Below are 19348 nucleotides of genomic sequence, written 5' to 3'. Positions count from 1 at the left end.
TATAGACACTGAAAAATTATAGAATTCCCATTGTGTTGCAGCATAGTTAATAAAGAGGCAGAAAGGCAAAAATTTATGAAATCATTTATTTTCCAGCACAGGTGTACATCTCCAGCATACGGTACTGTGCTGAGAAGCGTCCTCGTTGACCTCGGGCAGTACATCGCCGGGTTGCCCCCTCTCTCCTGGTGTCTCAGACATGCACAGGGACGGAGGCCAGGCTCAGAGGGCATCGTAACGGCTTCCCACAGTCGGCCTAGAACCAGGGGACCTCACTAAACTATATTTTCAGTCATTTTTGATATACAACGCATCAGTGGACCTCATATCCCTGCACATGCCTAACCCAGAACAAAAACGTCCACTTTCATAGGTGGTGAGATGACACCAGATTATATAGGGATCAACTTCGACCTCTCGATCCTCCCATCGAACATGCCAACGAATGAAACATGTGAAGTTGTGGTCACAGGAGTACTGATGTGTGCATGTATTTGCTTGGTGCTAAGCCTACTCGGTTTAGATCCACCCTCCCGCACTTTACTACACAAACTAACCCGTTACCATGCCAACCTACCATTCAGGGGGTGGTGGGGGCACGTATCATGGCGGTGGAGAGCTACCCTGATGACAAGTCCACTTCAAGGATACCAAGAACCTAAATATAAACTAAAAGCACTAAAAATGACCCGCAAACATTCTCCCAAGACAAGGTTTTCCTGAAAGGGCAGGGGACATATTTCAAGAGAAGGGCTCCATGTAAATAGTTCTGTAACGCTGAGGTGAGAGTGACACATGGAAGAACGCCCCCATCTTATTTTTTTTCATGTACAACTCTTGATACACGCACACAACGCCCCTGCGTATTGGCCACCTCTATCAAACAGACAGATGCTAGTGAATGTAGATGCCGCCGTTAAGCCTCCCATTATATTCTACATGCAGTACAAAAAAGCAACTCCAGACCCTACTCTAGCTGTTAAAGCGCCATATGCTCCCAGCTACGCTCCCAGCTACCCCCCGCTGTGTGAGACACTGTCTAGCGTTTACACCCTACAGACGGTGCTATCTAAAACCTGTTTGGTCCGTTTCATTGTAGGTTTTGTATAGGCGTTTCGTATCGTGTCTCCTATGATTTTTTTTATTAGATTAACTTTAGAACCGTTCCTCTAGCAGTTATAAAACTAACATCCTCAAAGGTTATGGCCACAATCCCAGAAGGCATAATGTATATGATGCCCATAAATATTTTCTAGCTCACCACTGCAAACAGAGGTGGTAACAGGTGTATGTTATGGGTGTGTAGGTAGTTATGTACGTGGGCATGGACCAAACGCAAATGGCACCAGAAACAATGTGTTTTCACACGAACATGTAAGATTGCCTCCCAATTATGAGATCCATCAACTAAAAACAATAAAAGCGTAGCAAAAAAAAAAAAAAGATAATTTAAGAGATTCAAGTGGAGAAGGCAAACACTAGGGCATCTTCCGCATATTCTGGGATGCAGAAATGCAGAATCTTGGACTGCACAGCCAGATCAATTGTGTTGTGGTTCCGCCGATTATGTTCTTTATAATATAGACCAGTTCCATGTAACGCACGTCTGCACATCCCCAGCCACACGATTAGTCGAAAATAAATGGGAAGCGAAAAATAAAATGAAACACCCGTTCACCCAGATTCAAGCTTGTCTGCCATTAGACTTAATATATTTATCCAGAGTCTGATTTGCGAGACTACTTTCAACATGACAACAAGAACATGATATCGGCACATTCTGACCTTTTATAAACAATAAAAATCAAAATAAAAACACTTTTTTTTGAGCGTCAGTGACAACATCCACACTGGAAACATTTATCAACAAAAAAGTTGTTTCACTACAATGCCGACACCGTAGCCACCTGTTTGGGACCTCAGCTCGTGGGGCATGTAGAGACCAGAGCCTGGGGGGGGCTCCCACAACCAAGGTAAGCAAGCGGTCCAGCAGTGCAGAACATCAATATACTGGCCTAGTGCATGGGTCGCTGAATAGGAGTATTCCCCCCAACCCAGTCCCCATCAATTCTTCACTCATCACCCCCCTCTCTTTCTCTGAACACAGGAGTCCGTACAAAAACCGAAACAAAAGAAAAACAAAAAGGCATTAAATTAAACCTTGCCCGCTCACCCACACTTCTCATCCCGAGGGCTCCCCCCTCCCCTCCCGTCTCTCTTGTCAATAGTGTTTTCAATATGAAACAACAGACACACCCATGTCAGATTCCAACATTTACACGTCTTCGCCCAGTTGCTGTCTTCCACCTAGCAATCTGAACATTTAGAGGGGGAGAGAGAGAGACAGTACCATGGAGAGGAGAAGGAGCAAGAACAGCTTCTGCTCATAAAACAAGAGGGTGGAGTGGTTGGTGATGACATCTCTTCATGGCGCTACTTCAGGATCAGATGGAGACCCTCGCCGAGGTCGTCTGGGGGAGGGAGAGAGACGATGTTCCCAGTGAGAGAGAATTCTATCCAATACACATCCCATACAGAAGTGGGTTCAAAATAGCAAGCATCCTCCTTTGGAAGAGTCTTCCAGTGCTGCTGGTCTCTGAGCATGCGTTGGCCTTACCTTTAAGAGAGCAGATCAGAAAGCAGCTCTCGTCAGGGAGGTTGTACACCATCTGGAGAGAAGGACGGAGAATCAGCGGGAGAACTTTCAGAGGGCTTGTCTGTCAGTAGCAGCAGAACAGGAACGCAACCACAGCGTAGATGGGGAGGGGCGATTTCATCAGATGCAAATGTGTGTGTGTGTGTGTGTGTACCTGGTCACTGAGCAGTATGTGTATGCCAGTGGGGCCCTGGCGGTACACCTGGTTGATGGTGCAGAGGGGAAGGTTGCACACGGACGCCATCTTGCGAATCAGCTCTGCTGCGGTCAAGTCCTCTAGGTAGAGAGCGTGGTACACTGCGCACACACGCAACTCCTGTTACATTTATTTGAAACAGGACCACACAGTACTTATATTTTCCCGAGCACCGATATGTGCTATAACTACTATAATAACAGCATAGTACGACATAATACTCCCAGATAGGGAATGCAGGTGTCAAAGCACAACGATTTGTAGATTCAATTGTTATAACAAATTTGTCACTATTATTACAGTCCTGTTAGTTATAACAACAAAAAAGGCATAAATATATTTGGAGATAAGAATAAAAAGACCATAAAATTTACAGAAAAGGTTGTGGGCCCAGTTGTAACACCACGGAGGGTTTGCGTGAGAACCAGACACTAGTAGACACACAGACTAGTAGACACACAGACTAGTAGACACACAGACTAGTAGACACAGACTAGTAGACACAGACTAGTAGACACAGAGACTAGTAGACACAGCGACTAGTAGACACAGAGACTAGTACCGTAGAGGCTGGAGGGGCTGCCGGGCTCCCCGTTCTCGCTGTTGCCACGTCTCTCCAGCAGGGGGCTCTCAATCAGCGCCTCCTGGCAGACGTACAGAGTCAGCCTGGGACGCACTGACCTGCAGGCACAGGACGACAGACGGACATTGTTTAGGGTACCGTAAACATAAATAAAGTGTTGAATGATAAAACCGTCATGATTAAGTAACACACCTGGATTTAAGTGCATTAAAGAGCCTGATGCCGTCGGCGGCCCCACATATCTGGACCAGGTCGTCCCGGGTGAGCTTCAACAAATCGGAACCTGGAGCAGGAGGAGGGAGTGGAGAGGAAGATGGAGTCACATTACCACAATAAGCTCCTGTAGAGGAAGGTTTCTCCTGCTAACTCCTGCTAAAGCTGGCACTTAAACGTAGTACTTAGCAACTCTCCTACAAACACCACTCTTTTGCATGTTGTACGTCCTTGGACTTAATGTACGCACTTTTTGTATGTTGTACGTCCTGGCACTTAAAAATAGTACCTAGCATTGTGTAGCATCTTATCCTAGCTCTCTTTGTTGTATACAGGGAATGGGTTAACCTAGTGATTGTAAGTGCTTGGCACTTGGTTCTAAGAACATCCTTACTGTACCGAAAGCAATATATTGTTGTTTATCTTTCTTCTGACAAATCGCTTATGATGAAAGTGTCTGCTATATGCCCTGAATGTAAACCTAGTCCATGATGACCTAAAATCACCTTATGGGCCAGAATTGACATATAAATCAAATAGAAGGCCAAAGTATAATATCTTGGGTTGTTGCCCTTCCATCTCTGCATGGGCGACATCCCCCGATCCCCCATTATCAACCTGTTCCAGCAGCGGTGCCTCAGTGTCAGCCTGTACCTGAGAAGTGGGAGAAGAGGCGCGCATAGGAGTTGAAGCGGTTCTTTAGGAGCCACTTCTGGGCGTCCTGGATGGAGGCCGTTGGGCTGAGCTGCTGCAACGGAGGGAGAGGAGGAACCATCAGTACACACACACACACACACACCCCAGGCTAAAGTCCACTGAACCATCAGTATACACACACACACACACACACACACCAGTCCACTGAACCATCAGTACACACACACAACCCAGGCAAAAGTCCACTGCCTCCATTTGGAACTTCACACCCAATGTTTACCACAGGGAAAAATATACGCCACACACACACACACACACACACCTCTGTGTTGACATTGCTGACCGGGTCGGCCTGGTGGTTGGGGGACGAAGATTCGCTGCAACACAACGGGAGAGAAAGAGACGAGTGTCTAGAGGGAGCCAGCCAACCGCTGGAGCGGATCCAGAGACACGCCAAACGATAAGGTCAAAGCATGATGACGCACTCACACCCACACGCTCTCGCCCTCCAGCCCAACCTCTTTTAAGGTGACACACACACGCACACAAACTTTTCTGTGTCGTGTCTATAATAACATAAAATGCATTTTGACGTCCATGCTATTTACAATGCAATTTTTACCTGAAGATAACACCTAAGCTACACCCACTCACCTGTCTGGCACCGAGGAGGCTGTGTAGGTGGAGAGGGGGGAGGAGGTGAAGGAGGGGGTAGCTGCCTGGTTTGTGCTGACATAGGCGTTGTCCGGCCACGGGGAACACTGAAAGAAAACACACAGCCGTTTCCTTCACGTTCACACTCTCACAGAGACGTCAAAACCTGCCCACGATCGGGGGAGTGGGACGCCTAGCGGCTCGGGGAACGGGGGAGGGAGGGAGGAGTGGAGAGGTGAATGACAGACAGACAATAAAATAGAAAAAAGAAAGGAAGAAAGAAGGAGAGCAAAAGGAAGAGCTTACACTGCCCCGCTTGGCCAGCGAGTCGCCACAGTCGGCCGGGAGAGTCCGCTTGCTGGACTTCTTGAGCTCGTGGTCCGCCGCGTCCTCTATGATGGGCTCCAGCCTCATCTGGGAGGAGCCAGGGACACACATACTCAGTAGAAGGTCCAGGGCACATGTTGCGTTGCACTGCATGAAGTGGGTCAGGTGACAGGATGCAGCCACAACTATGAACTCAAGTTTTTGTTTTTTTTGTACAAAAGCCGTCAACTTGTGAGATGCACACCCTATACGGCATCCATGTATGAGGATGCGTTTGATCGTTTCTGAAACCTACAGTGCTCATCACAAACACACATATGCCAAGACATCTGTAAACTGGTGTTTGCCTGTATTACCAAGATTAAGTCAGGTTGTTTGATTGCAAAGCCCTCATTGTGCCTCCAGAAGGAACGTTTGCCGGGTACTAGGGCTTTGACTTTTGCCCAAAAATCATATTCGAAGTTTGTTTGTTTATTAATATTAATATTCGAATATATTCGAATATTTATTAATATTATTTTGACCATTAAATGCCTTCAGTAATACCTGGGCTGAATCCGAATACTTAGTACATACTATTTATGTTCAGTGTCTACTACTTGACGGTCTACAGCTATGTGTAGAACCGGTGTAGAACGACTAAAACGGTCTACAGCTATGCGTAGAACCATGACGCTTCCGAACACCGCCGAAACTCCACCGGATGTTTGGAGATGACGTGTCTCCCCTCAGATGCCGGCAAAATTACCTTGATAAGTTACCTGTTTTCCATCTTGTCATCGTTGCTATTAAATTAAAAATGTCTATTTTTACTTAATTACTTACTTTACTTTTTTACTCTTTTTAATGTCTCGTTTTTCGCCGCTTTCTATGACGTCTTTCTAAGCCGCTGTTTGTAGTGTCGGGTCAGCTATCTCTTCTTCGTTCGTTACCAGACTCGTAGTCTGGTAACGTAGTGACCTACCGTTGTATACTGTGGCGGTAGTACGTATTCGGAAACGTTTTCCGTACTACACAATGCACACTGATCATTCGGACGCGCTATATTTGTGGCGTACTACAAAATGCATACTATAAGTATGAGTATTCGGATTCAGCCCTGGATTGGGTTTTGCGAGGTTTGTTTACCGGCGTTGCTATGGTTACCGGTCTTGCGTGTTCCAACGGTTTATTATGTTTCTAATAAATCGCTGTCTAATCAATACTTCATTCACTGCCTCTTCCGTGGTCATTACAATATTATGAATAGACTGCGTGGGGTTCTCCGACGTCTCTCCCTCTTGGCCTGCCCATAACAGGTTCGAATATTAAGGGCTGCCTAATATTCGTTCGAATTTAGATTTATTTTTTGAGATCACGAAGTTCGAAGTCAAAGCCCTACCGGGTACGCTTTGGTTTTTGGCCACTACTATTGACTTGCAGAGGCAGAGTAGCCTAGCACCTGTTCAGAAGCGGCTAAAAATAAAGTTTGTGCAAGCTTTGCATCAGGTAGTCTAACAAACACAACTCCTTATGATTATCATTGTGTCCTTACGGACACTCGTTCTGGGCGACGAACACGAACACATTGAAAGACGTTGGGATGTAGTTAAAGTGCATTCCCCTCACATGAGCAGAAGCTAGGCTAACGCAGCTCTGCAAGTCAAGTGGCTCATCGTAAGCAAACGTTAACCCTGCAAACTCCCTTTCTGGATGTACAATGATTCAATTTAATTCCTACACTTTTTTCTCCATTGAAATCCTTGTCTTACCATTTTCAAACAATGTGCTGGAAATAAATCAATAACAACCAAACAAGGCAACAGACTGACCTCTGACAGGATAGTGGTATCGTAGGATGGCTGGTACTTCTCCTTCTCTAGTGCTGTGCGCTTCTCCATCTTCTCCCTGTCAGTCTTCTGCTTCCGGTCTGCTCCCTTTGGCTGGGGGGGGGGGGGAAAGAGAGGAAGTAAACAAACACGTTGAGTGGAGTCACAGATTAAGCGGCGCGACACCAGACGCCTACGGCGGCCGGGTCTACGGACTCCAACAGCCTTGAGGGGCAGGCTGAGTGCAGTTGCCTCCCTGACTGACGACATGAACTCCTTTTGAGGCTTGCACAACACCGCTAGCTTGCCGGCTAATTATAACCACGGTAGCGCAGCTGGAGAGTTCAACCGCTGGGGATGAGCACATACCGTCTGTGACCGAGCACCACGTTGAGGACAGCTGTGGGTCCAGACTGCATGTCCGGGCGAGCTTCACCACACCATTCAACCTCCCCAAAACGCTTCTCCAGCCAGCTTGAACGACCACCCACTGGTGGCCCTCACCTCTGAGGCCAGGAAATGCTTCGAAGCAGATCAAGCCCTGATCCCTCGTTTCACGGACCCAGCCTCAGGTTGCATACCGGTAGTAACAGATCCACGGTGTCCAGCTCCTACTCCCATGTCACCGACAGAGTTAGCTAGCTGATGGAGCTGGGACTGAACACCCCCCTGTGTTCCGGGATCCTGGACCTCCTGACGGCTAGGCTCCAGGTGGTCCGGCCGGGCGGACACACCTTTGACCACCTCACCCTGAATCGTGCTCAAGACTGCGACCATTTATTATGTGGATCTGATGTTATCTTTTCAGACCTCGGTGAGAAGGCCTGACTTCAGACCACGTGAGGAGGCCTACCTGGAGGAAGTGGCTGACCGGGCACTGTTGCCTTGACAAGCGTCTTCCCCGAGGTTCCTTTAGTCCGACTCCGGAGCTTCGTAGAGAGCCTCCTGAGGGGAAGCCTCGCTGCATGGTTTGGTAACAGCTCAGCTCAGATAGTAGGGCTCGGCAGAGATTAGTGTGTTTGGCGAACGTCCTGGTGGAACTACACTCTCCTCTGCTGTTGCGCTCAAGCAAGCGCCTTTGCAGTCACGCAGCGAGAACAAAGAGACCGACACAAATCCTCTTCCCCCAAGCCAGCAGGACTGTGAGAACTGATCACCCGGGCCTAGACGGGAAGACTGGACTTGTATTCTGGGCGAGGCTGCACACCCGTGGTGCATACCCTCATCAAGGCACAAAGGTTAAATCAGCACACACAGACACACACACTCTCGCACTGCTTCAATAAACCAGTTTATTCATCAACAACAGCCACCACGTGGTTGTTGGAGGAGCCCAGTAACCTGCCACAAGGTGGTGTGTGGCTTGAACAACTGCTACAACCGACCACACACACAGACGCTTGTTTTGTTACACTACAACTACACTACCACTATAGCAAATCGCATCGCCTCTTTCAACAAAAGTTTTGTTGCTTCCGTTTATTACGTTATCCGTTTCTCTGTATATCCTGTATGTGACAGACAAAAGATGCTTGAATCTTGAATCCCCCACCCCCCCCTCTTTCTAGAGGAAGTGGCTCCGCGCGTGGGGCGTACCTTGAAGACTTTGATCTGGCAGGAGGAGGAGTGCAGGTGCTCCGTGTAGTCGGCCGCCTCTCCGGGGGCGAAGGTGTCGATCTGGATCCGGAAGGGCACCCCCTTCTCCCCGCCGTGCTTCCTGGGGGTGAACTCTGTGCTGATGCAGTGTACCTGCACACACACACGCACACACAGAATAAGCATCCGTGGGCTAGTGTAGTGGGGGACATGCCCCTCTTCATTTTATAATTTGCCCCCCAACTTCACAGACAGAAGCAGTATCTTTACTGGGGTTGAACACATGGATAGTTCCTTTATTAAATGCATTGTAGCGTTGGTTTACAAGTGTGAAGTCAAGTTCAGGGAGGTTCCCGACTCTGCTAGAGATAAGGAAGAGCAAACATTCTGGCAGACTCTTGGTCGGATATCTTTGGCTCAATACGCACCGCTATGAACTGTCTCACAACGCTTAATGGTCTAGATGTTATTGTTCCGTGTAGATTATACGATGCCATAATTATGAGCAATTACACAACGGGGGCCATCTTGTTTCTGTGTGGGTACGAACCTGTACAAAAACAGAGGTTCTCTTGTTGATGTCCCAGAGGAACTCTGCAGCATTCAACTGGGAGGGGTTCGTCTTGGGCTCTACGATACCCACCGACATGGGGATGTCTGAGGCACACACACACACACACACACACACACACCTAGATGACTTGACCAAACAACAAAATACTGCAGGGGACAAATTCTGCCATACAACCCCCATTTCATGGCTGAAAACAGATGGAGAACACTTGACTGGAAGAACCCGCCACAATGAGAAACAGCGTTGATGACAAACAACAACAAAGGGCGCGGTCTTACCGATGTCAAGGAGACGGTCGCCGGGGCGATTCCACTTCCAGCCCTCCAGCTGTTGGTGCTCCGTGTACTGCAGCCGGCGGTCATGGAACACCACGCGCACCGTGCTCTACACACACACACACACACACACACACACACACACACACACACACACACACACACACACACACACACACACACACACACACACACACACACGCTTAGTAAAGAACTACACTGGTTATCTATCTGTAGGCGTTCCTCTCCCTGCGGGTTGGCCTTACCTTAACCATCTTGTTGTGTATCTCAGGTAACTCCCCTGGCTTCCTGTTGTCCAACATGCGCACCTCGTAAGACTGGCCTGAGGGAGAAACGGAGACGGAGAGACAGAGACAGAACAGGATGGAGGAAGAGACGCTTGAAATTAACATTTGGCTAAAACTCTGAACGCAACAAAAGGACTCAAAAAAAGTGGAAAAAACAACAGGAGTTGAACTTCTGTTGAGGGGGTTTAGTCACAACACACAGCTTCCTTCACTCGGGCCTGCAGTCCCACGATGGGAGGCTGAGAAAAACTAAACAGTATACTCCGTCCAACCTTGACCACTACTAGCTCAAACTGACATCATTCAATAAAAATAAAAAAATCGCAATGCATTGAGCATAAAATGGGTCCTGCAAGCAAAGTCATGACAATAACATTTAAAGCAAAAGAAATAGGCCAGTGACCCACAAATGGGTCACCGCCAACCATTTGAGAACCGCTGACGTAGACAATCAATGGATGACACAACAGCTGTGGTCCAGGCAGTGATGTTCCATTGGGTTTAACTATAGCACAGCAGTAGCACCCCATGGGGGATCAAAGCGGCGTGATGATGTCAAACAGCAAGGAAACTGCGCTTGCTTGCTTGTGCTTATAAATGGACTTCAACAAGCATCCAATCAGGTGTCGGGGCCAATTACGGGTCATGAAGTTCAGAACATTGCTTCTTTTATGCCCAATCACTGGGGGAAACATCAAAAAGCAGTTGGAGCAGACAACCCTCTACCATCCGCATTCAGAACAGCAGGAATGGTAGTGTTAACGGCTCAGTAATAGAGGCAGACATTCTCTGCTCCCCTCTCCTAAAAAGCCATGTCCTACACTGAACAAACACTTTTAGATTAAGCTAGAGTTAAAATGGTGGCGTACACAGAATAGCCTACCATTGCAAATTCAAACTGTCTCCTTTGTATTACAACTAACTCTGGACATGGATGTGGTGAGTCCTGCACGTGAGTCAGCTCAAACAGGAAGAACAGGTTTCTCTCTCATGCTGGCACGATAGTCTGGGCTCAGTGAGGGTGTTTTACTCCCTCCACTCCTGCTCATTAACACACACACACACACACACACACACCTTGGTTGAGGTATGTGAGGGTCTCGTCGTGCAGTTTGACGGCAGGCGACGTGGCGGCACAGAGCACATACTGGAATGGCAGGTTTTTGGTCTCAACGTCGTCGGGCAGGCTGGAGTCCTCCTGCTTGAAGATGGGGAGAGCGAGCACGTCGCTGCAGTGGGAGAGAGAGGGCGGCAGAGTGAGGGAGCGAAACAGGTAGAAATGCCTATTTAGGTGCAGTACAGCCATTGTTTTTAGTCTACTTAGAGTTTTGGGGATCCCACTGTAGGTTTTGAAACCCAAAAAATTAACCCTTGTTTGATAATACTTACATGAGATATGATTATTATACACATTAGCCACAAGCACCACTCTTACTGCTTATCACATGTGAATTTGGAAATGATTAACGCAAGCACACGCACGCTGATGTCAGATTTCAACCATCAGAGTTACAGGTCAACTAACCAACTCAAAGAAAAAAATAACCAACACCAAAGATATAATGGGATGGTAGAAATTAATTTAGACCCATTGGCTGAGGAAAACATGAAGAGTTAAGCTAAACACTGATGAATCAGTGTCTTGTTGTAAGGTGTCTTTAACGAGCCAAGAACAAAACATCCTCAGGCCACACACACTCAGTCCTTAGTTCACCCTGACAAAGGCTGTAGGAGTGTCAGGCCGGGACTCCCATCATGTGGATGAAAGGTTTTTGTGTGTGTGGATTTGTGCATGCGCAGGTTATTTCGTATGCGCGGGCTATGTGTACGTGAGGGTTTGTGTGTGCTGCCGTTTTTGTGCGCGTGTTTACGCACGTGAGGTTTGCGTAGGCTTGGTGGTTCTCTGAACTGTGTACGTCTGTGGCTGTGCTGTAAAGAGTCACCTATTAATTATGTGCAAAGTGGAATTTGAGCCGGACCCCCCCCCCCCCCAGCCTGGTGCGACATGAAGCAGACCTCCAATCAGAGACGCAACCAATCGGAGGAATCCTCGGTATTCAACCGCTTGCGCGGACCCTGATATAAAACAGCGGCAGGTCCCCATTCTCCTCGATCAGGCTACCTTCTGTGTGGCGGGTGAGCTTGGTGGTGGGTGCAGGAGAACTGCTGCTCAGAAAACGGCATCTTCCTCCTGAAATCCGAGGAGCCAACTCTGACAGCAAGACATTCCGTTCCTACTGTCCCCACCAGCTGCTGACCCTCCCCAACGCCGTCACCCCCACCCCAGACAGCCCTTCCACCGCACGCACACATCCATATTTTATTAGGCATTTTTTTCACCGCACATTTACGCCTAAATGCACTTGATGCTATGCTGTGCAAAACAACCTCATGCTAATCTAAGATGTATGGCTATAGAGGAAGGCCATAGCCATGGAACAAACTGTTATATAACTGGTGTCAAACTCTTCAGAAGACATGCACAAGACCAAGGCTACGGCGAGAGCAACACTGTTTGCTCCCAGACATGTGCACGCCTTTACGTCAGCGGCCAGATAAACACTCCCCCGAACGCCAGGGGCCCGTAAGGTGGCTGCTGATAAGGCAGTTGTGCCTCTGGGAATCCAAGCCCCCCCCCCCCTACACACACACACACACACTTCTGGGAACCCTTAATATCTTAAAAAAATATATAACCAAAAGCACCTGACACAGCCAACAGCTAGAAAAACATCACTTTCTCTCATGGCCATGTGATCCGGGCTGCAGCTTACATACAGAGATCATGTGACCATCTACTCTGAGACAATCTGGCAGCAGGCATGATTAGAAATTAGTAATTTCATTGCATTGCTGCCTCAGTGCATTATTGCTAGGGAATCCTGTCCCATTAACAGGTTAGATACCGTAATTATGTCTTAGTTTGAGATCTGTTGACGGCCTAAAATCGTTGGTGGACATAGATCAGATGATGTCATCACAGAGTGTGTGTGTGTGTGTGTGTGTGTGTGTGTGTGTGCGCGCGCGTGTCTGAGCAGCCCCTTACTGCTCTGGTCATTGTTGAACAGCTCTGTATACGGCTCTCATCGCCCTGCATTGTCACTCACAACCACTATGATGCAGTGACTTTGCAACACAGGTCATGCTTGCAGAATACAAGAGGTGTGTGTGTTCCAGGATCATGACAACCCCACCGCTTGTCCCCATTCCAAATCCTAAAACAAAGGTGCGACCGTCTTCAGTGGAAAGAAAGGGAATACCCACAGACGATCCAGTGATGCACGGACCTGCATGGCAGTCCACTGCACACACGTGTCAAGATGGCCAATGATACACACTTACCCACCTGGCAGTTCGATGGGACTGTGTTCTCTGCTTACCGAGAGAGAACTATACAACGTGAGGGAGATTTGTGCATGCATGTTGCGCTTTCTCTAACCTCATACTGTAGGCGCCAGCCCCAAGCTCCTGCCCAATGCCCGACAGGCTGGCATCAAAGTCGTGCACCAAGCCCGACTCGATGGTGGCGTCGTCCATCTTCAACACCCAGGCCATCGCTCCCAGCTCCTTCTCTTCCGCTTCTACTCGGAGGGCCGCCAGCTTGATGGCGAGGCGGTATCAACAGCTAGCGACCAAATTAGCTTCCTGCTGAACCGGAGTGACGGTACAGTGAACGTCAAAGTTATGCTACAAGCCAGTTAACCGTGCCTTGGGAAGTTGGACAGGCGAATCGATAGCATCCCATGCAGCATCGATAAAGCGCCATATCTCCACTGCTCGACTACTTGGTGTCCATTTAAACAGTCCACGGTCGAACAAAACAGGCGAGCTGTCTGAAAGCAACCAGAAGTTAGAATAAACTCCGCAGGAAATGTTAGTCGTGAGACAAACTGATGGTCAGCATACTAGCTACTAGCTAGCAGGCTTTACAAAGAGGCAAGTTAGCAAGCTAACATTACCGTAGCAAAACGCGGACCTGCTCCAAAACACATTAAGTCCCACACGTGTTGGCAATGTGCAGGAAATGAAAAAAAATAATATAAAAAATCCTTGTTGCGACAACGTTAGAGGGAGCGGGTCCCTACACCGCATCCCCTGTAGCCGTGCTGCAGCTGTTGCTAGCTGGCTGTCTAGGAGGAGACAATGTAACTTGCCGTAGCAAACTTCACTTGCTATGAATTAACGGTGAACGGAATCCGACGGTACGCTTTCATCCAGTGCTCTTCGCTTTTCATCGCACTTCTCCGATAACCACCGGCTGTCGGCCGTGTGAAATACGACTATGTGAACACCCAAAGTGCAGTAGTTGATCCGGAATCGGGCAACATCAACATGGCTCCCACACCACACAGTGTCGCTATGAAGCCTCCCAACACGACCAGCCGCAGGGAAGATGCCATGAGTGGCGCTCAGCCAATCAGAAACCCACCTTCTTGCCCAGCGCATATTTGTTGGCCAATCAGCTCGCTCGGAGCCTTCGTCATTACGTCAACGTTGAGCTGGAGACCGGAGCCACATCTGCTCGTGCGCGGCGGTCAACGCACAAAACAACAGACAACAACGCGTAGCGCGTAGAAGCGGGATCACTCGTCAGCCACGAACTGTTCACAGCCCAGTCCGACACATTAAATTATCATATGCGTATTGTGTTTAATCCAACTGCAGCTATACATAATAATTAGAACTATATATAATTAAAATATGTATAATTCAAATCGAGAATAACCGCAAATTATCACAAAATAGTTAAATTCAACGTTTTTTTATTAGGATTGTTTCCATATTGGCACGGAGAGTTTTGGTTTCTCGAACATTTTCATTAATAATTCACAGGCGTTATAATTTCGTGTAAATGTTGACGCAAATGTGAGATTACCTATGATCATGTCCAAGCTAAAGAAAAAACCCGAATAAACAACTAGGAATTTTGTTAGTAGGCCCATGTTGCGTACTAGGAAGAAACATGCATGTACAGTATATATGGCCTACACATAAGTCGTTTGGAGGTGAGCCTACCGGGTGCAGTAGTCGTAGCCAACTCGGTGGGACAGGCCACTGAAATGCTCAGTGAACGGCTGCCAGAAGCTCATTGTGAGGGGGTGTCTGCCGTCCGCTACGACGAAACCTTGTTCTGGACCTTGTGCTCTCAGGTCCGACATGCGGCTTGTCCGTTCTCGATACAAGTGAAGTTTTAAAATACAACGCGAACAACAACATGAAAAGATCTGCCCATACCACCTTTTTTTTTTCTAAATTCTGACTGTTGTCCGTGCGGTCAAACATTACCCTCAGTCTGGTCCTGGATTCGTTTAGTAAGTTATCTAGTCTATAGGGGGTGGTATTTAGTTTTACATGCAAAAAAGTAGAGGCCAGACAACCAGAAATATCCTTGATATACACCAAACCTTTTAGTGACAGCAGGTCACTTTTTGTCCCACGTCCCAGGTGGTTTGGCTGTCAAAACCGTCGCGAAAAAGTTTACAATTTACAAATCTATACACATTTTAACTGGAAAAAGTATTTGACACCTTCACAATGTAAAATAAATATCTTGCCTGTCCCTGATTTATTTCATATAGGCCTATTGAGACACATTAAAGGGGACCTATTATGCTTTTTCGACTTTTATGACCTATAAACGTTGTTATAATGATTGATAGTCATGTGTAACCATACTAAAGTGTCAAATAATGACGTACATGCATTTCGACGTATTCCCTGCTGACAGTCTGGGGTGGCTGTGCAGAGCGCTAAACACTCGTGACAACGATTGCGATTCACTTGTTCACATTTCCGGGAAACATCTACGTAGACGTACTCCTGCCACGCCCCCATATGCCTGGTCAAATCTGACCGCGCGCGCGCTCCAAGGAAGGTAACCAATCACAACGGAGTTGGGTTGGCAGGAGGGGGGCGAGGGGGCGGAGAAGGACGAAACCGAGCGTTGACAGAGAAGGCTGAAAGCGCCCAGATGAGAGGAAGAGTTTCCCGAAAATCTACATCGTTTTTTGTGTATGGTTAAACATGACTATCAATCATTATAACAACGTTTATAGGTCATAAAAGTCGAAAAGCGTAATAGGTCCCCTTTAAAGGTTGGGTATGGGATTTGCGAAACAACAGCAGATTTTGAAAATACACAACTCAAATGGTCCTACCCCCTCTCCTTCAACGCTGACTCTGACTCCACCCATTCCAAGTAGGCCTACATTGACGCGCAATCATGCATGAGCGAACAGATGCGCGAGAGCGAGCCATTAGCTAGTTAGCTAGCTCCAGTAGCTACCGCAGGATAACAACAAACAAGCTTGCTCTGGGTCACGAGCTTTGAGTACGTGCACGAAGGGGGGGAGCGGGAGTGCAGTACGACCGTTTGATTGACGTACTTACTGTCCAATGCCACTCGGTGGGTCTGGAAATCATTGGCTGGAGTTTTTCGAGCCCTGCCCGTTCCACAGATAATTGACTTGTTTAATTTTCATGTCAGTACTTCTAACTCAGTGGCTGTAAGTTGGTTATGATAAGGATTTCAAGTAATTTTGCAAAAATGGCTAAAAAAGAGAATTCCATACCCAACCTTTAAAATACCTAAAAAAATACTATTCCATAAATAGAACACATTTCCAATGACTTAATCCTTATAAACATAAAGACACAAGATAATCTCTTCACGGTCTGTACAAGTTCTTTATTTGTAAGCACAGCTTTGTAAATGCACAAGGGAAACAACGGTGAAACCTAGAATGTTACTCAAATAAACGAGGGAACGAATGGAACACAAGGGTAGCGAGACAAATAAAAACAGAAATAAAATGAGGATGGCTGTCGGTGCGCTACATGCACCTCCCCTCCTCCGATGGGAACTCCACTCAATGACAGTTATCAGAGGCTCCGTTTTAATGTCATATATGTAGACACATATCCGCTATGCAACGATAGGCCACGCCCCTGCCATAATTAATGCCGTCAACAGCTCCGCCCAACCATCTCATGCCATACATTCTGCCGAGCGGTGGACCAATCCTGGAGCTGGAGGAATGCCGGGGGTTGGGCCACCGAACAGGGCTCTCTGAAAGGACTGGACATTGTTAATTTAACCCCCCCCTCCCACCCCCCACCCGACACACGTACTGTCTATAGCTGTTATCTCGATAAAAAGTTAATTAAAAAAAAAAAAAAAGTCTCATGCATAGCCAAGCACATTATGCCTCCTATACGCTGGACTCTGCTTCTATGTGATGCCCAGAGGATGACCTGCAAAGGCCCTTATGACCGTGAGCCTTGTGCTGTGCTGGGTCGGGGGTCGTACCTTTCGGCTCATCAGCACCTTTTGAAAGAGTGAGAGTGTATATACACACACACACACACACACACACACACACACGCACACACAAACACGCACACACACACACAGACCACTCCCAGGTGCTGGCGCAGTTTCAGGAGAAATGTAACAGCCATGCCCATGTCCCACTCCTGGTGGTGGGTTTTGGCTACATCATTGTAGTTTTGGTGTGTGTGTGTGTGGGTGTGAGTGAGTGTGAGTGCGCGAGTGTGAGTGTGTTGGTGTGAGTGTGTGTGGGTGTGTGAGTGAGTGTGGGTTTGAGTGTGTGGGTGTGTGAGAGTGTGGGTGTGTGAGAGTGTGGGTGTGTGTGCGCACCATGTTTCAATGGAAGATAGAGATTTGAGGCTGAATAACAACTCAAATGATGGGTGAGGGTCTGTCGGGTGGATCTTTTTTGTCTCTGCACGTGTGTCAGGTTGTGGTTCTCGTTCTCCAGTCTGGTGGTGTGGCTCTGAGTTTGTGAACGGATGTGCAAGTTGTTGTTGTTGTTGTTGTTCAGCAGGCAGAGTTGCAGTCCTACGGTTGGCCTGCAGGGGGCGCCGTCTCCTCTATAGGCCCTCGGCGGAGGGCTCGCCGCCCGAGCCTGACTGAGCGCGCTTGATGTACAGATTCAACAACTTGAGCTGTGGGAGATCAGGTAGAGAAGGAAATATGTCAACGCCGAGGGCGAGAAACTGAGCGAGAATGATTTTAAAATGTGTTTGTTGCGATGTTGACACGATATATTGTTTCACCTTCTGACCAATGTACTATTGTAAGTCGCTTTGGATAAAAGTGACTGCTAAATGTAAATGATATTGAAAAAAATGCTCAGGGCTGGCCTCCAAGGTCTATCAGAACGAATATTAGAATGTTTTTTTTTATCCCTTGGATATTCAAACTAAATATAACCTAGCCTACATTTGTATAATGCGTCGAAACAGAACGTTTTTTTAAATTAAATCTTTTGTATACATTGTTTGAGAATAAAAAAATAGCAGCATTTGAATACTGATTTCTGAATTAAATACCAACTCATCGAAATAATGCATTCTCCTATTCCATCTCAGCACTACAGACGCTGTTTGGGAGGTTTGAGTCGTGTGGATGTTTAAGGGGGGCGGAGGGGACTGAAGGCACCTTGCTGCTGGACAGCTGGCTGAGGTGTGGTTTCAGCTCCTCTCCGATGACAGCGTAGATTGCCACCAGGCAGAACACACACGACTTCCTTACGCTGCTCTCAGAGTTGTCGTAACCCTGTAGAGGCAGACGGAGCAGATGATTACCAAGGACAACCGACAACACGTGGCAACAAGACGTCCAACCGGACCATGTCTTTATCATAGTTCACAGCACAAATGGAATTGAAACATGTCATTATTGCAGCGTTTCCTCAAAGACGCAGGCTCCGCGTTCTTTCATTTCACGACAAAAAAATCCCTGATTCTTTCATGAGAAACAAAATTTGAGACACAGTAGTTATCAAAACGAGGTCAATGGGGCCATGTGATCCGGCCTAATCTCTACTGAACACGATATAGAACCAACACCTCATCAATGATCCCAACAAGGGAATCTCTTTATCCTTACCATGTTATTACCCGAAATTCAGGAAGACAAAATGAAGGAGCAGGTCTGGGACAGGTTATAGCTAGCTCGAGGATGCCTCCTAACCTGTGGATGTTGGGGATTTAACCCAGTACCTTTCAGCTGAGGGTCAAGCACCCTAGTCATCACTAATACACCATCCATACCTCTCTGGCTCGATCTGACATGGTTTCTACAACACACAATGAACTGAAGAGCGACCCCACATTCCCCTTGACAACCGCTCCGCCTCTGTCCTTGACGACCGCTTGTGACATCAGGGCTCACCAGTATCAGTCCGGGGACGATCTCGGGCAGCAGGGCGCCCAGGCCCTCGGGGGGCACCCTCTCGATCACCTTGGTCTGCATCTTGATGGCGGCCAGGTTGATGGGGTACTCGGCCGACTGGATGATGGGACACAGCACCTTGACGCACTGGTCGGGGCTGATGGACAGGGCCAGCATGGCCGCCGTCTCCTCCGCCGCCCGCACCACCTGGACACACACACACACACACACACACACACAGAAACACGCACACACACACACACACAGAAACACGCAAACACACACACACACAAATAGAAACA

The 19348-nt window shown here is 47.7% G+C and overlaps 2 protein-coding genes across 59 annotated transcripts in view; both read right to left on the bottom strand.

Moving 5' to 3' along the window:
* Positions 1-72: 72 nt before the first annotated feature.
* On the bottom strand, positions 73-15137 carry ubp1 (upstream binding protein 1). Of its 9 annotated transcripts, none has more exons than XR_003974486.1 (16): positions 14864-15137; positions 10925-11076; positions 9806-9882; positions 9543-9648; positions 9241-9347; positions 8691-8843; positions 7098-7208; positions 5266-5433; positions 4960-5066; positions 4628-4682; positions 4303-4396; positions 3628-3718; positions 3415-3533; positions 2811-2972; positions 2618-2669; positions 73-2471 (listed from the first exon to the last, which is right to left on the bottom strand). XR_003974486.1 is itself a non-coding variant. In XM_030346524.1 (16 exons), the coding sequence occupies exons 1-16, from the start codon at positions 15004-15006 to the stop codon at positions 2434-2436; spliced, it is 1719 nt and encodes a 572-aa protein (XP_030202384.1). In that variant the 5' UTR covers positions 15007-15137; the 3' UTR covers positions 73-2433. The 9 variants fall into 9 exon arrangements, 8 of the variants coding, with proteins under 8 accessions (XP_030202384.1, XP_030202383.1, XP_030202385.1 ...); XM_030346524.1 differs by having other exon boundaries at positions 2811-2953; positions 3409-3533; positions 4303-4393; XM_030346523.1 differs by having other exon boundaries at positions 2811-2953; positions 3409-3533; positions 14864-15136.
* Positions 15138-16514: 1377 nt separating this feature from the next.
* clasp2 (cytoplasmic linker associated protein 2) overlaps positions 16515-19348 on the bottom strand; it is a 67284-nt gene continuing 64450 nt past the window's right edge. For all 50 annotated transcript variants that reach the window (XM_030346450.1, XM_030346451.1, XM_030346452.1 and 47 more), the window contains 3 exons: positions 19047-19253; positions 18312-18428; positions 16515-17815 (listed from right to left, as the gene is read on the bottom strand). In XM_030346450.1, coding sequence (XP_030202310.1) covers positions 17741-17815; positions 18312-18428; positions 19047-19253 — 399 coding nt within the window. In that variant the 3' untranslated portion in view covers positions 16515-17740. The remainder of the gene's footprint in view (positions 17816-18311; positions 18429-19046; positions 19254-19348) is intronic.

Source organism: Gadus morhua, chromosome 22 (assembly GCF_902167405.1).
Source record: "Gadus morhua chromosome 22, gadMor3.0, whole genome shotgun sequence".
NCBI classification, from domain to species: Eukaryota; Metazoa; Chordata; class Actinopteri; order Gadiformes; family Gadidae; genus Gadus; species Gadus morhua.
This window is presented reverse-complemented; position numbering and strand designations above follow the sequence as displayed.